The 23,203-nt window shown below is 41.5% G+C and overlaps 1 protein-coding gene across 2 annotated transcripts; it reads right to left on the bottom strand.

The window, feature by feature from the left end:
- Positions 1-42: 42 nt before the first annotated feature.
- RBBP4 (RB binding protein 4, chromatin remodeling factor) lies at positions 43-23,092 on the bottom strand. 2 transcript variants are annotated; one of them, XM_032877099.1, is made up of 12 exons: positions 22,909-23,092; positions 22,163-22,307; positions 17,641-17,786; positions 9,500-9,673; positions 9,035-9,150; positions 8,760-8,920; positions 8,538-8,664; positions 8,331-8,408; positions 5,486-5,562; positions 5,296-5,353; positions 5,095-5,205; positions 43-1,042 (listed from the first exon to the last, which is right to left on the bottom strand). In XM_032877099.1, the coding sequence occupies exons 1-12, from the start codon at positions 22,922-22,924 to the stop codon at positions 977-979; spliced, it is 1,275 nt and encodes a 424-aa protein (XP_032732990.1). In that variant the 5' UTR covers positions 22,925-23,092; the 3' UTR covers positions 43-976. The 2 variants fall into 2 exon arrangements, with proteins under 2 accessions (XP_032732990.1, XP_032732989.1); XM_032877098.1 differs by having other exon boundaries at positions 22,163-22,310; positions 22,909-23,088.
- Positions 23,093-23,203: the final 111 nt, after the last annotated feature.

Below are 23,203 nucleotides of genomic sequence, written 5' to 3'. Positions count from 1 at the left end.
GTTTGATGAATGTTATATACCAAAAAAAAAAACCCATCGGCATGGGGTTACGTAGAAAAGCAATTTATTCCATTATAAGCACTTACACAGTTAGTCATGGAGAGTAACAGGCCTGCTGGTGAAACAGGTCACCCAAAATAGAGATGGTACCAAACTAGTGGTCAAGGACTAACTCCTAAAAAAAAAAAAAAAAAAAAAAAAGCAACTCTTATCCAGGATTAATTTAATTTTAAAAACAAATACAAGCTATCAATTCACTCTTCTCAACTCAACTGGACAGTCTACCTGTGGTATGACTGTCAGGTAAAAACATACATCTTTACAACTTGGTGGTCCCAAGTTTTTTAAAAAAACCATTTCACAGAAAGGAAAGAAATATGAAAACAGCTCAAGAAATACACTAACAAGCAAAAATATATGGGGAAAGAGGAACACATAGTTTTGACTTAACTGAAGAAACTGAGAGGAGACTGGTCTACATAGGGAAATGTGCATCCTGGAAAGTCAGGTGTGAAAACTTCAGAATAGGAATTTATATGACTTGAATCTCCCCCATTTCCTGAATAAAAATGACATCTTGTGGTATTTATACTTCATGGCTCAGACACCTACCTCACTTGGCTCTATCCTTCCTCACTTTAGCCTTTACTTAAAAGGAGTCTGTAAAACTTGGGGATATATAGCCTAAGAAGAAAAATAACCACACCCAATATTCCCCTTTCTGTGGCTACTTTAGACCTTTGTTACTAGAAAATTCCTGAAGAAAATTTAAATATAAGTCTGTGGCTTTACTGAATCAAGTCCCCCAGTTAATATTTAGAAAACACCCTCTGTTTGGGCTAGTAACATCGTTGATGGTACCTATCATAGAGGGATAGCCAAACAAAGTCTGTGTCTCAAAACCAGTGTTAAATCAATCTCAGGGTTGAGAGGGGAAAAAAAGGGGAGTCTAAAATCACAAGAAGTGCAGACATATCTAGGACCCTTGTCCTTCTGGATCCACGCTTCCTTCAGGATCTTCATCATTGTAAATGTTCTCTGCCTGCCCAAAAACAAGAAAAGGTTATTTAGTAAACATGAAGGATCCTTCTTGAAGTTAATGTTTCAAAAACAGAGGTGGCCAGGGAGAGAGACTGTGAGCCAGTCTCTGTAGCAACTATTCAACTCTGCAGCTGCTGCATGAAGGCAGCCAGGGACCATCTGAAAATGAATGGGTATGGGTGGCTGTGTTCCAATAAAAACAGGCAGCTGGCCCACAGGCCAACTAGATTAGGACATTCCCACAAAACTGAAGTATGGTAACTGTTTGTCCTGATACTCAACCTTCAGGAGTCCTTCTACTGGATATTACTGACAAGAGTCAGAACGTAAAAACAACACAAATGTCCATCAAATGACCAATGAATAAATAAAAATGTTACCTGGCAATGAAAAAAAGCTAGTCACAGCTTGCATTATTTAATTTATACTAAGTGTCCAAAACAGACAAATCCATAAAGTAGCCTGGGGGTTGCCTAATGCTGGGAACACTGGAGGAAAATGGGGAATGATGCTTAATGGGTAGGGCGTTTTTCTGAGGGGTGAATTACTGTGATGATGGTTGTATAATTCTGTGATTATGGTTAAAAAAAAAATTAGAAAGTCTTCATTAAGAGCCCCCCAAACCATGGGTTTCAAAATCAATTTATAAATATTTTTAAAAGAAAACTGCTCTAGCATAAACTGTACTTCTATTACTTGATGAAAACCTTGCATCCAAAGGCATAATCTTAAATAGAGAAAACACTTTCATTTGCGCAGTTTACTGTTCTTACTTAGTATCTACTATGCACAAATCACTAGGCTACGTGCTGCAAAGGATGGGATAGTCTTATCTTTAAAGAGCCTGTGATCTGACTGCAGGAATAGGAAAGTATACAATTGTGTGATGTTTTCTGATGACAAATGTGTAGTGTCTTTTTGACCCGATTGGCTGTCCAACAATTCAATTCAATCCTGACACTAACTGCACGTGAAAGTAGTGTTAGACCCCATAGGTTAAGGGGCTAGTCCCGCAAGACTATGATCCTCGCTTCAGAGGCCAGCGTCAAGCCCAGAGTGCTCAGACTACCCATGCACTTCTGCGCAACTTGGTTATCAACTCAGGTGTTCCCACACGCCGACCCACCCCCCACTCCTCGCCCCCTTAGGGTTGATGATTCGCTGCAATGACTCATGGAATCCTGAACATGCTTTACTTACTATTACCAGTTTACTACACCCCTTACAACTCAGGAAGAGCCAACTTGGCAGTGAAGCACAGGGTGAGGTGAGAAGGGAACATACAAAGCTTCTAGGTCTTCTCTGGGTAGCCGTCAATATACCCAACGGCCCAGAAGCTCATCGCATACAGAGGTTACACAGAGCCTTTTCAAGAGTTTTACACAACTTAATCCCCTCTGCCTGTGGGTAGGAGGGACTGTAAAGTTCTCCAATCACCTGTTTGGTCTTTCAGGAGACCAGCCCCATCCCGAGGCTTTCCAGGGGCCCTAAGTTACCTCCTTAGCCTAAACTCAGGTGTGGCCAAAAGGGGCTCCTTATAAACAGCAACAGAGACTTCTATCACTCAGACAACCCCAAGGGTTTTAGGAACTTGGACAAAGACCAAATAGTTACTTGTTTTATAGTTCTTTTTTATTTTTTCTTTTACCACCATTCTAAAAAAACTGAGTAAAGAACAACCTGGCCTGAAGATGATGTAGTTCGATCTACTACATTCCCATGGCAACTACTAAAATATCTTTAAATGACAGGCTACTCAAGGCAGCACATTTCACCTTCCTGTCAGAACTCTGAACTTTTTATATTAATTATACGTGGGTATATTACAAGGAAAAAGATGAGGTAGATTTTCTGTTTACACATGTAATACACATTTACTATTACAAATTATAATATTGAAAGGTATAAAGAAGATTATCCAAAAACTCCCTAAATATACCAACCACATTAAGGCAAACAAGCTGCTTCTTTTTTTAAACGCCCTTAAAAAAAAAAAAAAATTATTTATTTATTTGAAAGAATCAGAGAGAGCACAAGGTGGGGGAAGGTCAGAGGGAGAAGCTGACTCTGCCAAGCAGGGAGCCCGATGTGGGACCTGATCCTGGGACTCCAGAATCATGACCTGAGCTGAAGGCAGTCACTCAACCTAGTGAGCCACCCAGGCGCCCTGCAAACAAGCTTCTAAACATTACATATAATTAAATTCAAGACTAGCTATAATAATTTTATTTAATTTTTTAAAAAAAGATTTTATTTATTTATTTGAGAGGATGGGGGTGGGGAGGAGAGCACGTGTGTGTGTGAGCAAATGAGGATGAGCAGGGTTAAAGGGGGCAGAGGGAGAAGCAGACTTTCCATGGAGCAGGGAGGCTGATGTGGGGCTTGATCCCAGGACCTTGGGATCATGAGCTGAGCTGAAGGCAGCTGCTTAACCAACTGAGCTGTCCAGGCACTCCAAGCTACAATAATTTTTAATATAAGGAATTATAACATGCCACTGTTCTATACTCTGCTTTTTTTTGTACTTTATGTCATGAATATCTTATAAAGAAGTCTGGATATACCATATAATTTGTTAATCTCATAGGCCACAAAAACTCATTTCTTTTTCATTTTATTTCTTTAACTTTGATTAATAGTGCTATTCTTTAAGGAAGTTGTTTCAAAGATTTTTAAAAATTTGACAGAGAGAGCACGCATGCACATACAAGCAGAGGGAACAGCTGAGGGAGAGGAAGAAGCAGGCTCCCCGCTGAGTCGAAGGCAACAGCTCAATCAACTGAGCCACCCATGCATCCCAAAGAAGTTCTGATTATTAAAATACTTTTCCTCATGTTGAGCCAAAAACTTTCTTCTGGAGATTATCCCTGCCTCTAGATCTATCCTAAAACAACAAAAACTTTTTCCCAAATCTTTTCATTAATCAGGCTACCATCATTCAAGTTATGCAATTAAAAAAAAAAAAACTGTGGTACAAAAATACATATCAAATTGCCATCTTAACCATTTTTAAGTGTACAGGGCATTAAGTCCATTCACCCTGTGTGCAACTATCAACCACCATCCACCTCCAGAAAGCAAGTGTTTCCTATATTGCTCTATGTTAGACATTACAGTTATCTTTATTAAATTCCAAGCACTTTGGAAATTCAAAAAAGGGTAATCATTTCCCATTTGGGGTATAAAGAACAGGAAGTTTTTAGAATCTAGTAATATTTCACAGAGAAATGGCAGTATCTGATGCTGTACCATTGTGGTAGAAACTGTACGAGGCATGTTCAAAGCCACAAGTCACTTCAAAGGAATGACCATTCCCAAAGATTCAACTGCTAGTAGTGGGGAAAGGAGGAGGCCAGCAAGGAGGAGGCCAGCAAGGCGGCTATTGCAATAGTTTAGCAAGTAGTAATGAGAACCTGACCAAAAACTCGGGGTGTGAAGTAGAAACAGGAAAGCTGGGCACTAAGTGTTTATCTGTAAGATGAGTACAGATACAAGAAACAATGCAGACAGACAATGCAAAATCTGGAAAGTAAATGAGAACTAGAGGTAAATAGATAATCAAGAACTCCTGAGGGGCGCCTGGGTGGGTTAAAGCCTCTGCCTTCAGCTCAGGTCATGATCCCAGGGTACTGGGATCGAGCCCCGCATCGGGCTCTCTGCTCGGCAGGGAGCCTGCTTCCTCCTCTCTCTGCCTACCTCTGTGATCTCTGTCAAATAAATTAAAAAAAAAGAAAAAAAAAAAAAAGAACTCTTGAGTCTTCAAGTTGGTTGAGCTGGGGGATGATGACACTGGAGCCATATATAAAAAAGGAAAATAGGAGAAAATGGGAAAAAGAAGAAGGGGAGAGAAGTCTGGTCTTCTTGAGTTTGAGACACCAGTGGGATAAGCAGATAAAGGTAATGAGCAGGCATGTGAAAATGATAATGTGCAGCAAGTGCTAAAGTCATACTTGGGAGTAAACTAACCAGAGATGCCATTTATGAAGTCTGTAAATATGAAGTGATACTCCATCTCACTGACCTCATGTCCCCCGAATAAATGATAACACTTACCATTTGCCACACTTGCATGATATTGTCTTCTGATACAGAACAAATCACCCAAGGTTCATTGGGATTCCAGGAGAAATCAGAGATCTTGGCAGTGTGACCACCATGAATAAACTGAAGAGGGAGGAAAACAAAGATATGAAAAGCAGACAGAGAGCAGTAAGTAACAGAGTATCTCAATATTACTCAATGTGCAGAACATACCAACAATTCTGGTGGCCCATCTTCTGCATCTTCCGGGGATTGTTCCTCTCCAATTTTACTAGCACAAAAAGATTTTAAAAAAGTTAAAACAAAACAAAAGAAGTTCAAACAGATTTGTCCCAAGTAACTACTTTAGAAAAGTATAAATAAAGAAAATATCTCCACTAAGAGTAACCAATACAAGACTTACCTTAAATCCCAAACATTCAGTCTGCGATCAGTACCACTGGAAGCCAAAATGGTCTCATTGTGAGGCGACCACTGAACCTACAGTAAAAATGAAGGAAACAGAAAAACTGTAACTTAGAAAACTGAGGGTCGGGGTGTCTGGGTGGCTTAGTTGGTTAAGCATCTGCCTTTGGCTTAGGTCATGATGCCAAGGTTCTGGGATAAAGTCCCACATCGGGCTCCCTGCTCAGCGGGGTGCCTGCTTCTCCCTCTTGCCCCAGCACACACACTCTCTCTCAATCACTTGCTCTCTGTCTCTCAAATAAATAAATCAAATCCTAAGGAAAAAAAAAAAGAAAGAAAACTGAGGGGAAAATACCTAAATTATACTTAACAATTTAAAAATTTCATAAAAAAGAAATCAAAGTATTTTAGACATTATAATTAAAACTGACAGCTAGAGGGGGTGCCTAGCTGGCTCTGTTGGTGGATCATGCAACTTTTGATCTCAAGGGTTTTAAAGTTCAAGCCCCAGTTTGGCTGTAGAGATTTTTTAAAAAATAAAACACAAAAACAACAAAAAAACAAACAAAAAAACCCAAAAAGGGTGCCTGGGTGGCTCAGCTGGTTGAGCATCTGCCTTTGGCTCAGGTCATGATCCTGGGGTCCTGGGATTGATTCCCACATCAGCTCCTTGCTTAGCAGGGACCTGCTTCTCCCTCTGCCTGCTGATCCCCCTGCTTGTGCTCGGACAAATAAGGAAATAAAAGCTTAACAACAACAACAAAAAACCTGACAGGTAGAGAAGATGGTTTCTTTTATGAAGATAACCTATCACTAAACCTTTTGTTCTATTTCTATTTGTGTGTGTGTGTGGTAAAAATTTTTAATTTAAAAAAATTTCAAGACTTATTTATTTGACAGAGAGAGACACAGCAAGAGAGGAACCTAAGCAGGGGGAGTGAGAGAGGGAGAAGCATGCCTCCTGCCAAGCAGGGAGCCCTACGTGGGGCCCGATCCCAGGACTCTGGGATCATGACCTGAGCAGAAGGCAGACGGCTAACAACTGAGCCACCCAGGCACCCCTTTAATTTAATTTTAAAAGTATTTTATTCATTTTTTTGACAGAGAAGCCAGACAGCAAGAGAGGGAACACAAGCATGGGAGTGGGAGAGGGAGAAGCAGGCTTCCCGTTGAGCAAGGAGTCTGATGCTGGGCTCAATCCCAGGACCCTGAGATCACGACCTGAGCGGAAGGCAGACACTTACCAACTGAGCCACCCAGGTGCCCAAGATTTTTAAAGTAAAATATTTCATATTAAGATTTTTAACTTTTAAATAAATAAACTCCACACCAACTGGGGGATGGGACTCATGACTCTGAGATCAAAAGTCACGTGTTCTACTGACTAAATCAGGCAGGTGCCCCTCATTTTATATTTTTGAAGCTCTGATCTTAATCTACTCTTACTAATTCTGGCTTCTGGCCAAATGTGATCCAACTCTGACCTTAGAACTAAAGTACGGAACACATACATACAGTATCTATTTTCTCAATACTTATCATGAGTTCAGTATTACATATAAAACTGATTAAAAACTAAAACAAAACAAAAAAAACCCAAACTGATAAAAAACTGACTCCTTACGATGATGATTTTATTAAAGTTAGCTACCACACATACAACAATCACATACTGTTACACTGTCTGATAAGAAAGTCCTAGCTTCATGGTATAGATAAAAGGGCATTAGTCACCAATACTTAGGGAAGAATTTAGATACTCTCCAGGCAGGAACACCACTACAAACAAGGACAAAGAGGATAAAGACAAAAATGCTCACTGGAGCAAGCCAAGAGTAGAAAATAAGGTTAAGTGAGACAAAGTGCAGAGGAGTATGGCTCACCTAGAGCCTAAATCAGAGGCCACTTTCACACACCAAAATTAACTTTGACCACACTTTTTTTTTTTTTAAAGATTTATTTACTTATTTGAGAGAGAGAGAGAGTATAGAGTGCACAAGCAGGGGGAGGAGCAGCCGGAGGGAGAAGCAGGCTCCCTGCTGAGTAGGCAGTCCAATGTGGGACTTGGCAACAGGACCCTAGGATCATGACCTGAGCTGAAGGCCACTTAATCCACTGGGCCACCCAGACGCCCGCTCTCCCCATTTTAAAGATTTTATTTATTTACTTGAGAAAGAGTGAGCACAAGCTGTGGGGAGACGCAGAGGGAGCAGCAGGCTTCTCACCGAGTAAAGAGAACAATGTGGGGTTAAACCCCAGGACCCCAGAATCATGACCTGAATCAAAGGCAGACCCATAACTGACTAAAGCACCCAGTGCCCCACCCTTAAGTTCTAATGCTTACCAACCTTCTGTTACGGTGAATCTAAATGGGCCTACCCTTGCTATAAAACTGTAAGCTCTTTAATAGCAAAGACTATATATAACCTATTCCTCACAGTGTGTTGGCAATAAGTGGTGAACATAGTGCCACATTTCTTGAATTGAGTCAGAGAGCTTTTTGCGTGTTAAGAAAGGAGCTTAAACTGATGAGGCAGAAAACATGGAGCTAGTACTTTAGGCTTCAACTGCAAAATCAACAGACATGGCAAGTTCTGGAAATAAGGCAAGATACAATGTCAGGAACATGAATTATTGAGCACTGATTTTCTTAATACCTCAAGAGTGTAAGTCACCAATGACCAGTCTGAGGAAGTATAGAATTAACAATCACATTTCCTACAGAGAGGATCATAGATCCATAGAGTTCTATTACTGGTAATAATGGGATAAAGCACAAGTGTGCCTACTCACACATCCAGGTTTTCCTTAAAATAAACAAATGTAGCATTAGTTTCTCTTACCTGGAATATTTCATCCTTATGTGATTCAAAGGAATGCAACTTAAGTTTCAGATTTCTCAGATCCCACAAGGCAACAGTCTATATACAAAAAGGAAAGCAAGAGCAATCAGTAGTTTTTATGAAAAGAAAACCCACAACTGAAAGATCTCGTTTACTCAAAGGAAGCAAAAGAAATTTTTTTTTTCTCTTAAAACGAACCAAACTGACCTTGTCGGCTGATCCTGTGGCCAGAATGAACTCACTGTAAGGATTGAAAGATAGGCAGTTCACTTCAGCAGTGTGAGCATCAACTGAGTGGCTTGGTTTGGAAGTATTATTTGAACGAGTATCCCAGCTTTAATAAAAAAGAAAAAACGGGAAAAAAAGCTTAAAATGGGTAACATAAAACTTAGACAACAAGGAAAAAACTCAAACATGGATTCTACTCACATCATAAGTTTTTGATCATCAGCAACTGACCCAAACAGAGACTCATGGAGCAGATGCCAGGAAACATCTTCTACTACTGCTGTATGCCCTGTAAAGATGGTCTTCGCATCCACAACTTTTCCTTCCTTTGGAACAGCACTGATGTCCCAGAGGCAGATGGTCTTAAATGTAAAATTAACTATTATATAAATGGAAGATTCTCACTTCCCCACATACCCCAGAAAAGAAACCAACTGATAACTAGCCCAGATCTGCTTCAAAATGAGGATACGCACGTGGTCGTCTGAAGCACTAAGTAAGTGCCCACTGAGATTTGGGTTCCAAGAAAGTCCATAGCCTTCCTTCTGATGTCCACGGAGACGCAAGTCTGGGTTGCACTCTCCAGAAGGGTCTGCAAATTAACACACATATCAAGACTATCCAGAGTCTACTGCCTCTTTGGGTCTACAAAGCATAATGGAATTTTGATGGAAGAGGTATGAAGCTCTTCATATGTACAGCAATAGAGACACATTATGATCAAATTGTTAACACTTAAAATGCACCATGATTCTGTTCTGTGTAAAAAAGCATTTTTTTTCCACCTAGGTAAGAACGCAAAAGAAGAATATCAACACATACCAGTATTCATCACAAGATGTTAGAATATACATTTAACAAGCAATTACACTCAGTTTGAGTGGAAAAGTGTATTCCCATAGTGACTCATTATCTGTATCTGAACTGAAGGCAGCAGGTACCTGGTTTGGAAGGATGTTTTGTGTAGTCAAAAACAAGAACATCACTGGATGGAGTCTTTGTTGCAATGATGCAAGGGTTCTGGGGCATATAACGTGCCCGGTTTACTTCTCCTTCATGGTTGATCTTGATTTCTATTTCAATTTTTCCACTAACTGAGCCAAAACCTCCAAATTCTGTAAATATATAAGAAATTGCAAATGAGGACAAAGCAAGAGCTACTCTGTCACTCAAATTATGACACAGGCAAGCTTTTTATCAGCAAACTGGTAAATACTAGAAATAATCTAGACATTTGTTAACAGTATACAGTGCTTTCATACGTCTTATTTCATTTGATTATTACAACCCTGCATAGAAGGGAAGACAGTATCCCCCCAAATTTTACCAAGAAAAATAGAAATCTGGCATACCTACATTACCATTCCTAGTGACAGGACTACAACTGAACCTAGTGAAAATTTTCATTCTCCTGATTCCTAGCTAAAAAATATGAATACTATCTAAAAAGCAGGGAACACTACCAATTCCACTTCAAAAGGAGATTCTCAATAAGCAATTTTCAAATCTAAGTACCAAAAAAGTGCTGAATAAGTAAAACCCAAGTTACTATTTAAGATTTGAAAGAGAAAGTGAGAGAGCATGCGCATGTGAGAATGAGCAGGAGGAGAGGAGAGAGAGAATCCTAAGCAGACTCTGCACTGAGTGCAGAGCCTGACATGGGGCCAGATCCTAGGACCACAACTTGTGCCTAAATCAAGACTCAGAGGCTCAATAGTCTACTCCACCCATAGGCCCTTTAATGCTCAACAGTCTACTCCACCCACGTGCTCTTTAAGTTACTATTTTAACAAATATTAAAGTACACAGTATACCAGGTACTAAAGAGTCCCCTTTATACACCATTTATTTGAAGCTATAGTTTAGAATGACCTTCCTGAAATACCATCACACCATTATCTTTTCCCTATACCATTTCTCTTAGTCCAGTGAGGAAAAACAGAGCCACAATTAGCTAGTTCCATTTTCCTTTACCACCTCCCCCACCCACTTATACATGCCAACTACAATCCTTGGCTGAAATAAACCAGGCAGGCAAGGACTAGATAAAAATATTTTTTATTCACCTTTGGCTACTGTATGCACTTCGTTTTCCCAAGTGCCATTATAAAATGTATAACAATATAATTTGTGATTATGTAAATCCTGGCACAGCAACATATAAACAAAGGTTGTTAATGATTAGTCGAAAGAATTACAGAAGGCAGCATGATAAGATATCTAAGAAAGAGTCAGACCTTGGCCTAACTGACTGCCAGAGCTTGGTCATTTGGGGAAGGCCTTCAATTTCTGAGTCTCAAACACCTTCTCCATAAAGCTAAGTTGTGACAGTAACTTATAAATGAAAACACTGTCAATAGCACCGATATGTAAGTGTTATACTTTGAAGGACAAAAATCTTTTAAAAAGCAAGGACAAAAACAAACAAAAAAGACAAAAAGCCCACAAAACCAAAACAAACCAAAGAAGCAAGGACATGGGGCGCCTGGGTGGCTCAGTGGGTTAAGCCTCTGTCTTCGGCTCAGGTCATGATCCCGGGGTGGATGAAGCCCCACATGTCTCTGTTCGGCAGGGAGTCTGCTCCCCCCACCCCCGCCCCGCCTGCCTTTCTGCCTACTTGTAATCTCTGTCAAATAAATAAATAAATAAAATATTTTTTTAAAAAAGCAAGGACATAAACAGATAATATGGCTGGCAGACTAGATAACTTTCAATTTCCACTAAATAACTTTTAATGGTTGAAATGCAAATGTTTCACACAGACTAAAAAATCTAAAAACAAAAGCGGAGAATAGACTCTGAAGGAGAAAAAAAAGCTCACATTAAACCCCCAGAACTCTAGCAGGGCGCCTGGGTGGCTCAGTGGGTTAAGCCTCTGCCTTCCGCTCAGGTCATGACCTCAGGGTCATGGGATGGAGCCCCGCATCAGGCTTTCTGCTCAGAAAGCTCTCTGCCTTCTCCTCTTATGCTCTCTCTCACTGTCCCTCTCTCAAATAAATAAATAAAATCTAAAAAAAAAAAACAAAAAACAAAAAGAAAAAAAAAGGAGAGAACTCATGATAAGATACATGATTGCAAGGAACTTTCAGTCCAAACACAGACAGCCTGCTTCCCTCTCTCTCTCTCTGCCTGCTTGTGATCTCTGTCAAATAAATAAAATCTTTAAAAAAAAAAAAAGAAAATAAAAGAAAAAAAAAAAGAAAAAAAGAAAACCAGTGCAAAGCTGTATTAGGGGCGCCTGGGTGGCTCAGTGGGTTAAGCCTCTGCTTCAGCTCAGGTCATGATCCCACGGTCCTGCCCCCTCCCCCGCAAATCTGGCTCTCTGCTCAGCAGGGGGCCTACTCCCCCCTCCCCCATCCCCTCTGTCTGCCTCTCCGCCTACTTGTGATCTCTGTCAAATAAATAAATAAAATCTTTAAAAAATATATTAAAAAAACAAAACAAAACCCAAAACCCCAGAACTCTAGACCACGAGTATCTACAATGTAAAAAAAGAAGGCATAGGCGCCTGGGTGGCTCAGTTGGTTAAGCAGGTCATGGCTCAGGTCATGATCCTGGAGTTCCAGGATCGAGACCCCCATCAGGCTCCCAGCTCCACGGGGAGTCTGCTTCTCCCTCTGACCTTCTCCTCTCTCATGTTCTCTCTCACTGTCTCTCTCAAATAAGTAAATAAAATCTAAAATAAATTAAAAAAAGAAAAAAAAAAAAAGAGGGCATGATAAGATAAGTGACTGCAAGGAACTTTCAGTCCAAACACAGAGATAAACTGTAACTACAGATGACTATGACAAAAAAGCCTAACTGCCATTAAAGAGATCCCAGTAACAAGGGAAGAGCAAAAGCTGGCAGCGGGCCTGGTATTTTGGTATTGGATACATACTAAACAGAGGGTCTCCTTAACTGTGGTTAAAACACAGTAATAGGGGCGCCTGGGTGGCTCAGTGGGTTAAGACCTCTGCCTTCGGCTCAGGTCATGATCCCAGGGTCCTGGGATCGAGCCCCACATTGGGCTCTCTGCTTACAGGGAACCTACTTTCTCCTCTCTCTCTGCCTGCCTCTCTGCCTACTTGTGATCTGTCAAATAAATACATAAAATCTTAAAAAAACAAGACAAAACAAAACACAGTAATAAGTCAGCTTAGAGGATTCACAATTGAGTTTTTACAAAGATGAGGATTTATCTATCTAAAATATAATTAGGGGCTCCCAAGCTGAAGCTGATAAACAAAAGGCCAAATCTCAAGTAGGAAAGAAAGACTGAGCTATCCATGTACAATGAATTAAATGACCATCAAGGTCCAGTTGTATTCCTATTTTGTTTATGTCTCTCCATATAAAACACTATGAACTATAGGGCGTAGCTTGACAAATTTTTACAAATGTATATACCAGGAAAACCAGCACCAAGATCTCCAGCTTCCCAGAAAGTACTATCATGTCCTTCCCAACTAGTATCTACCCCTCCCCCACAAACGAGGTAACCAGCATTGATTTCTACCTGTAAGCCACTGAGTCCATAAACACCTTTTTACTAAAAAGAGTAAACTCTAACAACAAATATTCAATTACCTCATCATGATTTAATGTTTATTTTATACAATTCAGATAAAACACTAAAAAGAGATCTTAAAAAAAATTCTCCAAATAAGCTGCTAAAAATAAACTTGTTGATATTGAAAGATCTTGGTAATAGTCGTAAGTAAAATTTTACATCTACTCTATTTTACATGGGCTTAAAATGCGACTATTGCCAGGATGACCCAATATAAACGCACAAATTCTTTTTTAAATTAATTTTATTTATTTGACACATAGAGATCACAAGTAGGCGGAGAGGCAGGCAGAGAGAGAGGGGGGAAGCAGGCTCCCCGCTGTGCAGAGATGCGAGAGATCCCAGGACCCCAGGATCATGACCTGAGCCAGAGGCAGAGGCTTTAACCCACTGAGCCACCCAGGCACCCCGCACAAATTCTTTTAAATGTCAAAACAGGACGAAGCCAGTTTTCAGTTTTCACTTTGAAAGTTCACTGATCTTTTGAAGATGTCTGCCATCTATTACCTAAAACCAAATGCGGTCAAGTGGATGGTAACTTATTACAATAGTTCAATTTGAGAGCCCAGGATATTTCATCTGAGAACAAGACAGACTACTAGTAAGCTTATCTACCTAATAATCACCCAACAGACATTAGGTATTATCTGCTTCCACCATTGTTAAGACCATACAGAAGAGAGTATGCCTCCCCCCCTTTAAAGCACCAAACATATCCAGTGATCTGAAGATGGGGGCGTGGGGGGAAAGGAAGGGGAGTAAAAGGAAGAGGAGAGAGAGGGAGGGAGATAAGCTGTGTAACCTTAGGGCAAGTTACAAAACAACTACAGAGTTCCCTATGAGGATTAAACAGAGGAATTTATAGAGTTTTACAAATGTATCACCCATCATTACCAGTATTTTTAATTGTTCCTCTATATTAATTAAGGGGGATAAAGCAAAAGTTGCTTTGATGCTGTTCAAAAAACCGTTACCAGAAAAAGCACGTATGTTAAAAAAAAATGCCACCTCAACAACCAGTGAAGAAACTACTTGCCAGCAAATGGCATCTTTTTAAAAAGTAGCCTCCACGTATAGCATGGAGCGTATCACAGGGCTTGAACTCACCACCCTGACATCAAGACCTGAGTTGATCAAGAGTCTGAATTAAGGGCGCCTGGGTGGCTCAGTGGGTTAAAGCCTCCGCCTTCAGCTCAGATCATGATCCCAGAGTCCTGGGATCGAGCCTCGATTGGACTCTCTGCTCGGCAAGGAGGCTGCCTCCCCCTCTGCCCACTTGTGATCTGTCAAATAAATAAATAAAATCTTAAAAAAACACACAAGAGTCTGAATTAAACTTAACCGACTGAGCTACCGAGGTGCTCCCAGCAAATGGTATTTTAAAAAAATTGTTAACCACTTAGAAAAAATGCTTGGGGGCACCTGGGTAGCTCAGGGGGTTAAAGCCTCTGCCTTCGGCTCAAGTCATGATCCCAGGGTCCTGGAATCGAGCCCCGAAACGGGATCTCTGCTTAGCAGGGAGCCTGCTTCCTCTTCTCTCTCTCTCTCTGCCTGCCTGCCTACTTGTGATCTCTGTCAAATAAACAAATAAAATCTTAAAAAAAAAAAAAGAAAAAATGTTTGGATTCCTACTCCATACCCAATGTCAAAACAAATTTTAGAAATATTACAGTTTTAATGGCCAAAACATAAATAAGCACCAGAAAACAACAGGTAAATACTTTAAAATCTTGGAATAATAAAGGTGTTTCCAAGAACGACACAAAATCTGAAGGGTATCAGAGGAAAGTTGGGACAAGTAAATCCAATGCTGGCGAAGGCATAAAGATAAACACACAAAACATACATAAATACATCTGCTATTGGTGGGACTGGGAATCCTTCTCGAAGGGCAACTTAGCAGTATTAATTTTACCTGAAAATGTTCTTGCCCTCTGATCAGCAGTCCACTTAGAAAATAACTCTATAGCAAAAATATGCAAGACATATGGTACAAGAACTGATTTTCAAGCCAGAAAATTGGAAGCCACTTAAATATCAAGTAAGGGATGGTTAACTATGACATAGTACACAACCATCAAAAGGAGATACATCTTAAACAAAAAGATGTCCAAGACACATTGGCCAGAAAAGCATATTCTATGCTGCATTCTTAGAACCAAGAAAAAAGCCTGAGGTATAGTAAGTACTCAACATATATGTTGAATGACTGAGCCAATAAATGGGACAGATAAATCATTCAGAAAACAATCAATTTAACAGTGATCTATATGTAGAGGATAGGATTATGGCAGTGGCCAGGATCCAGTTTCCTATTTGCTTTGATTTCTTAAAAAAAATTATTACATTACCAAAGTATTTGCATTGTCACCAAAAATTTTATTTATTTATTAACTAAAGATTTTATTTATTTATTTGACACAGAGAGAGAGACCACAAGTAGGCAGAGAGCTAGGCAGAGAGAGAGGGAAGCAGGCTCCCCGCTGAGCAGAGAGCCCTATGCGGGGCTCGATCCCAGGACCCTGAAATCATGACCCGAACCAAAGGCAGAGGCTTAACCCACTGAGTCACCCAGGCGCCCCCTAAAATACTATTTAAAAACAATTTATCTTCATTTAATAGAAAGGAAGTTGATGCTCAGAGAGGCTAAATGATTTATCCAAAACCACAGAGCTAGTGAGTGGCATAACAGGACCTTAAGCCCAACTCCTTAGACTCTTTAAGTTCAGTGTCCACCACCCGCCCCGACCCCAATACTAATGTCTACCCAGAGAGTAACTTCCCAGTAATTGTATCACGCACAGCTGGGTCAGTGACACAAAACCGTATCTGTGGACCTTTATCTTAAGAACTTATTACTCTGGGGCGCTTGGGTGGCTCAGTGGGTTCGGCCGCTGCCTTCGGCTCAGGTCATGATCTCGGGGTCCTGGGATCGAGTCCCACATCGGGTTCTCTGCTCAGTGGGGAGCCTGCTTCCCCCACCAACCCCACTCTGCCTGCCTCTGCTTACTTGTGATCTCTACCTGTCAAATAAATAAATAAATAAAATCTTAAACAAAACAAAACTTATTACTCTGCATTCTGTAACACCCTAAGGCAAATATGCAGTGATCAAAAGACCAACTGTACATAACAATCCTGGCAAGTAACTGGAGCTCAAAGAACTTAGATAAAAGAATGGATTCTGCTAATGAAGAGAATTTCAAGAAACATTAAACATCAATTTTTTAGATCACATATCTCAATGAGAGTGTGTCTTTTATCTCTGGGTAATAATTTGAGTTTAAGAACAACAACAAACGTAACTCATCCATTTCCACCTCTATTAAAAGAGAGAGAGTTAAGTATTTCATGAATAGCTAAACCCTTAGACGATCTCCTCATATAAAATATAATTAAATGGCTCACTTAATTTTTATATATATATCAAGTACCATGGTTAAGTCATTTCTACCACTTCAAAATGGAAAGGGTAATTTAAGCCAGTGTTTCTCAACACCCCCCACCCCCCAAACCTTGTAAGACATCTTTTCTGGGGGCACTGGGGGGCTCAGGTCATGATCTCAGGGTCCTGGGATCGAGCCCCACATCGGGCTCTCTGCTCGGTGGGGAGCCTGTTTCCCCCATCTCTCTGCCTGCCTCTCTGCCTGCTTATGATCTCGCTCTGCCAAGTAAGTAAATGAAATCTTTAAAACAAACAAACAAAAAAGACATTCTTTTCTGACACTCCTGATGAAATTTTAATACCACAGATATCCCATATATTTATGTATACCATATATATCTGTGCTTTATACATTTAAAGAATTAAAATTATTTGCATGCATCCCCCTTTCCAAGAACCAATTTTCTTCACCTTAGGGGCAATTACCTCCCATGCTGAGAATGCACACATGCATCCATGCATGCATAGCAATAAATGGTGGACTTTGGGGGCATCTGGCTGGCTCAGTTGGTAGAGAATGTGACTCTTGATCTTGGGGTTGTGAGTTCAAGCCCCAGGAAAATCTTAAACAAAAAAACCCATGATGGTAATAATTTGCAATATATGAGTCAATACCTTATACACCTTAAACTTATACAATGTTATACGTCAATTATATCTCAGTAAAGCTGGGATTTAAAAATAATAATAATTAAAAAAAAACACAATAAAGGCAAGACTGGCTGGCTCAGTCAGAAGAGCCTATGACTCTTGATCTCAGGGTTGAGTTTGAGCCCCATGCTGAGTGTAGAGATTACAGAAATGTAACTTAAAAAAAAAAATAAAAGAATTAATAGCAGATTTTGGCTTCTTTCAATTCTAGAACACTCCCCCCAATCTAGTAGAGGAAGGTTTCTAGAAAAGACAGAACCGAGTGTGCATTAAGTATGTCTTCTAATATCTAATATCTGTATTGCAAACTCAGGCTTTCCACAGCTCATTATCTTATTTCTAAAATCAAACTTTATACCCTTTCCATGGGAATTCAAAGATAAAAAAAGATATAACCCATACATCATTCCTTCTTTCAATCTGAAGATTCCTACCTCCTTTCTCACTGTCGTAGTGTGAAGCATCAAACTGAGCATCATCGTTAGGGAGCTGCACACTGGCTATCACAAGATGGTTCTGTTCATCGGACGTGTGTGTTCCCAGGACAAGTCGATGAATGCTGAAGTCTTTCCCTTCTGGTCTGTAACAGCAATACATGGTCACTATTCAAATTTGTAATACTAAGAGAAACAATGAAGTCAGTGATATACACGTACGCAAAAGGCACTATTACAACCAGGTTTGGGGAAGAAAAACTAAGAGCCACAATTCTGGGGCGCCAGTGTGGCTCAGTTGGTTAAGCATCTGCTTTTGGCTCAGGTCATGATCCTGGGATCCTGGGATTGAGCCCTGCATCCAGCTCCCTGTTTCTCCTTCTCCCTGCTTGTGCTCACTCTGTCAAATAAATCAATCTTTAAAAAAAAAAAAAAAAGCTACATTTCTGACTTTTTTTTTTTTTAAAGATCTTACTGATCTGAATTACCACAGAGGAATTAATCTAACAGTGTAAAGCAGAGGTTCTTCAAGTGTGGCATCAGGACCAATAACATCAGCATCATCTAGGAAGTCAGCTAGAAAGGCAAATTAAAATCTCGATCCACTCCAGACCTACTAAATTAAGAACTTGAGATGCTGGGTACAATGATCTATCTTGTAATTCCTTTAGCTGATTATGATGCATGTTCAAGTTTGAGAATCTCTGGTCTAGAAAAGAAAGATATTACCACACAGAATCCATTGGGGCTTATAAATGAACTGTCAAGTAAAAAAAAAAGAGAAAAATCTAGGAATGTCAAACCAAAGTCAACTCTGATAAAGAGAAATAGGAAAAAGAGAAGAAAGCTGGACTGGGACTCTATGGGAAGAATATACTCAGTTTGGAACATGTGATGCTGGGGAAGACAGAAAGATACTCCAGAGAAGACACCAGCAGGCAGCTGAAAATTAAGAAAAGCTCAGAAGCTGGGTCTAGAGATAGCCAATAGGAATTCCTCTGCACAGAGGCAATATATATCTATATCCTACATAGAGAAAACAGAGCAAAGGGGTGCCTGGGTGGTTCAGATGGTTGAGTGTCTGCCTTCTGCTAGGGTCATGATCCCAGAGTCCTGGATGAAACCCCACGGCAGGCTCCCTGCTCAGCTGGGAGCCTGCTTCTCCCTCTCCTTCTGCCTGTCCCTCTGCTTGTGCTCTGTCTTTCCCTCTCAAATGAATAAAGAAAATCTTAAAAAAAAAAAAAAAAGAAGAAGAAGAAAGAGAGCTGTCAACACAAAACTGGGAATGCCTGAATTTAGGGTAAAGGAACCACAGGAAGCGAGGGCAGAAGAGCATTACGGAACTACAATTTTATTTTTTTAAAAAAGGGTATGAATAACTACCACCACTGCCACCCCCTGCCATGACGACGCTAACAGACACAAAAAATCAAACAGCTGACACTACGTAATTGCTTCTAAGTAATCCTCATCTTAAAAAGAAAATTAGTACTGTTGGGATGCCTGGGTGGCTCAGTCAGTTAAGAGACCAACTCGTGATTTCAGCTCAGGTCATGATCTCATGGCTTGTGGGACTGAGCCCTGCGTGGGGTTCTGTGCTCAGCAGGAGGCTGCTTGAAGATTCTGCCTCCCCCCATTCTCACTCAAAATAAATAAATAAAATCTTAAAAAAAAAAATCAGCATTGTTGGGCGCCTGGGTGGCTCAGTTGGTTAAGCGACTGCCTTCGGCTCGGGTCATGATCCTGGAGTCCCGGGATCAAGTCCCACATCAGGCTCCCAGCTCCACGGGGAGTCTGCTTCTCCCTCTGACCTTCTCCTTGCTCATGCTCTCTCTCACTGTCTCTCTCTCTCTCTCAAATAAATAAATAAAATGTTTAAAAAAAAAATCAGCATTGTTATATGTGTAGAATACAAAAAAAGGAAGATAAAGACTGGGTGTTTGGACCAATGTCAAACATTGCAAAAAGGTTTATTTACCTACGTCTGCTAAAGTAGAAACTACTAAGATAACACAGATTTCAACCCTGGGGAATTTAGTCTCATTCACTGCTTTCCAAGTTGAGCTAATTACTGCATTATATAGGAAGGTTTTTAAAAATATGGCTCCAGGATGATTTAGTAGGTCTGGGGTGGCTCATGATACAGCTCATGACTATGGAATCACCATTCAACTGTTTTTCAACAAGTCCTCTGCCACCAGTTCCTAAATGGTTTGACTATCACTGAGAACTTCTTAAAGCAATGACTCCACTTAATCTGAACTCAAGTAATTCTTTAAAAAAAAAATTTTATATATATATATATATATATATATATACACACACACACACATATATGTATGGAGTGGATTGAGAATTTAATGGGCCTGGGGGGGGAGGGGTAGAGGGGAAGAGAAAAGAGACTTCCATGCAGAGCCCAAGGTGGGGCTCTATAGATTACACCTTGAGCAGAAACCAAGAGTTGGATGATTAACCAACATGCCACCAAGGCACCCTGATCGATTCTGATCGATCAGCTGAACATGGGAACTCCTGGTCATGAATGACAAAGCTTTCAACTCTATACTTCTGGGCATTTATTAGGAGTTTTGTAAACATCATTAGGGCAGACTTCCTCATTTTTTAATGCCACTGTGAAGGTAGTAACCTCTGAGTTATTAGTAAAATTTGCATGAAATTTCTATTACTTGTTGAGCTGAAACATAGCCACATTCTGCAAGATCTTGAATTCTGAAGAAATTTGGTTATTTAGCATATAATACCATTTTTTTTTATAATACCATTTTTTAAAAAAGATTTTATTTGACAGAGATCACAAGTAGGCAGAGAGGCAGGCAGAGAGAGAGGGAGAAGCAGGCTCCCTGCTGAGCAGAGAGCCCAATGCAGGGGTCGATCCTAGGACCCTGAGACCATGACCTGAGCTGAAGGCAGAGGCTTTAACCCACTGAGCCACCCAGGTGCCCCTGTAATACCATTTTTAAAATGCTATTCTGAATGGTGAGGCAATTTTATAAAAGAAAACTCATTATCCCAACAGGTACACTGGTCTTGATAAAATCACGTATTATTTAAATTCACCTTCATCTCTGCATTGTCACTTCCTCCTGGAAGTCTTTCATGATACCCTAAGTTGAGGGGATTTTTCCTTCCCCTGATCACTTGATCATTTTATCTGTGCCACTCTTAGGATAATTATTTTTTACTGTAATACAGCAGCCCCCCCACCCGTGGTTTCAGTTACCCATGGTCAACCACAATCCCTCCGGAAGTAGATGATTTTCCTTCTGACTTATCATCAGGTCAGTAGCCGCCTAATACTTCATCACTAAGCCCATGTCATTCACCTCACTTCATTTCATCACACAGGGATTTTTCTCAACAACATCACAAGGTTGAGTACACAGTGAGAGATTCTGACAGCAAGAGACCACAATCAGATAGCTTTTATTATGCTATGTTACTATAATCACTGTTTTACTATTACCCTCTTATGTGTCTAATTTATAAGTGAGGCTTTATCGCAGCTATGTATATATGGGAAAAAAGCAACACAATATAGAGTTCAGCACTATCCACAGATTCAGGCATCCACTGGGGATCCTCAACCATATTTCCTAAACTAAAGGGGGGTGGTACGTACCATACTATACACACAAAAAGTCAAGGCAGGGAAGGTGTCTATCTAAATTTGCACACCGTGACATGTGGTACCTAGCAAACCCTAAATAAATGGGGTAAAGTAAGTACTATTTTATCTTGTTAGAGGTAAGCTTTTCATGTGTAAGACCTATCCTACAAGTGATTAATCTCGCACTACGCATAATTCCCTTATGTAAAAACCATCCCACCTTCAGGTGTTAGTTGTTTTTTAAGATTTTATTTATTTATTTGACAGATCACACGTAGGCAGAGAGGCAGAGAGAGAGGGGGAAGAGGTCCCCGGCTGAGCAATGCCGGGCCGGGGGCGGGGGGTCCATCCCAGGTCCCTGGGATCATGACCTGAGCAGAAGGCAGAGGCTCAAACCACTGAGCCACCTAGGCACCCCTCAAGTGTTAGTTCTAAACACCCTAAGTATCTCTGTAAAACTGCTCTTGGCACATGTCACTGTAACTATTAGCTTGTATCAGCCTCTTCAACTATGCCTGTGCTCCCTGAAGGCAGGTACCATGTCACATAAATCTTTATACTAACCAGCTACCACCTCTAGGTTCCAATGTGTTGCTGAAAAAGCTGAACTCATCACAGCATTTTCTTGAAAGCTGACACATTTTACATTATTTCGTCAACTGTAGTTACAACAGACTATTCAATTCGTTATCAGGAAAAGAAAACAAGTTTTCTCTTATCAGGTACATTGCAAAACTATTTTTACATTTTTGTTTTATTTTTTGGGCTAGGAAAAAAGGTCACCAACTGGTCACGTGCTCTCTTTGGGTGACTGGAGGAAAACAGGGAAAATCAACGTGAGAAATCTACACCGAGGAGGACACAACAAGATAACGTTCAAAAGGTTCACATCACCTGGTTACATCTGGAAGCCACTGCGCAGTTAGGCTAGGCCACTCCAGGGCATGGGTCATCACCAAATCGTAAAGAAAAGGGGTGTTCTTCTTCCATATTTTGTACTCTTCGTTGATCACACGTTCTTCTACTGCGTCATCAAAGGCTGCTAAAAGTTAAAAACAAATTAAGTTAGCGAACACAAAGGGAAACCGAGTCAACACTTCCAAAGCTACCGGCACTGCTCGAGTCCAGATTCTGAAATGGAGGAGGTATGTGGAATTCTCCTCGCGGCGGAGGTACCCACACCGCTCTCCACCCGAGCGGGCCCGCAACTACTCTCTCGGGTTAGCCAGGCCCGTCACTCCGTTAGCCGTTCGCGCGACGGCGCCGGGCCTCATGAGCACGCTCCCGTTCCCGCCGAGTCTACGGAACCGGCGCGGGCCTCCCCGGCCCCTGGGGTAGCGAACGGCTCAGGCAGAACCGGGAGAGGCGGGCAGACCCACAGGGAGCGCGGAGAGATACCAAACATCGGCCGGGCCCGGGCTCCCCCCACCCCCCGCCCCAGCTCCACGCCGCGGGGACCGGCCTCCGCGCCGGAGAAACTGGCGCGCCGTTAGCCCGCCCCGCGGGGCGATTTCTCCTCACGCCTTCGATGGTGGGGACAGCACTCAAGAGTCGGGCTTGTAGTCACTGCTAGGCCCTGTCGAGGCCGCGGCGCCAGCCCGGCACCCCCCGCCCTCCTGGGGCGGCCCCAGCACCCTCACCTTCCTTGTCGGCCATGGCGGGTAGGCAAGCCTGGGGGATCCCGGGGTCGAGCGTTGCGGGAGGGGCGGGGAGGCTACGGGCGCTAGCTCTGCGCGCGCGGCCTCTATTGTTTCCTGCTGCCCCTGCGTGAGGGCTGACTCGCGCACCTTCGCGCCAACACTGGCCAATCGGAGCGTCCCGAATGGTAGAGTGGGCGGGGAAGCCGCGTTCGCAGCCTATCCAGACACGCAGAATCGCTTTCTGCGGATCTGAGGCGGGCGCCCCTCCCCTGCCCCCCCACGGCCGGGAGCCGAC

This window comes from Lontra canadensis, unplaced genomic scaffold, assembly GCF_010015895.1.
Source record: "Lontra canadensis isolate GAN:19392208 unplaced genomic scaffold, GSC_riverotter_1.0 scaffold60, whole genome shotgun sequence".
Lineage (NCBI taxonomy): Eukaryota > Metazoa > Chordata > Mammalia > Carnivora > Mustelidae > Lontra > Lontra canadensis.
This window is presented reverse-complemented; position numbering and strand designations above follow the sequence as displayed.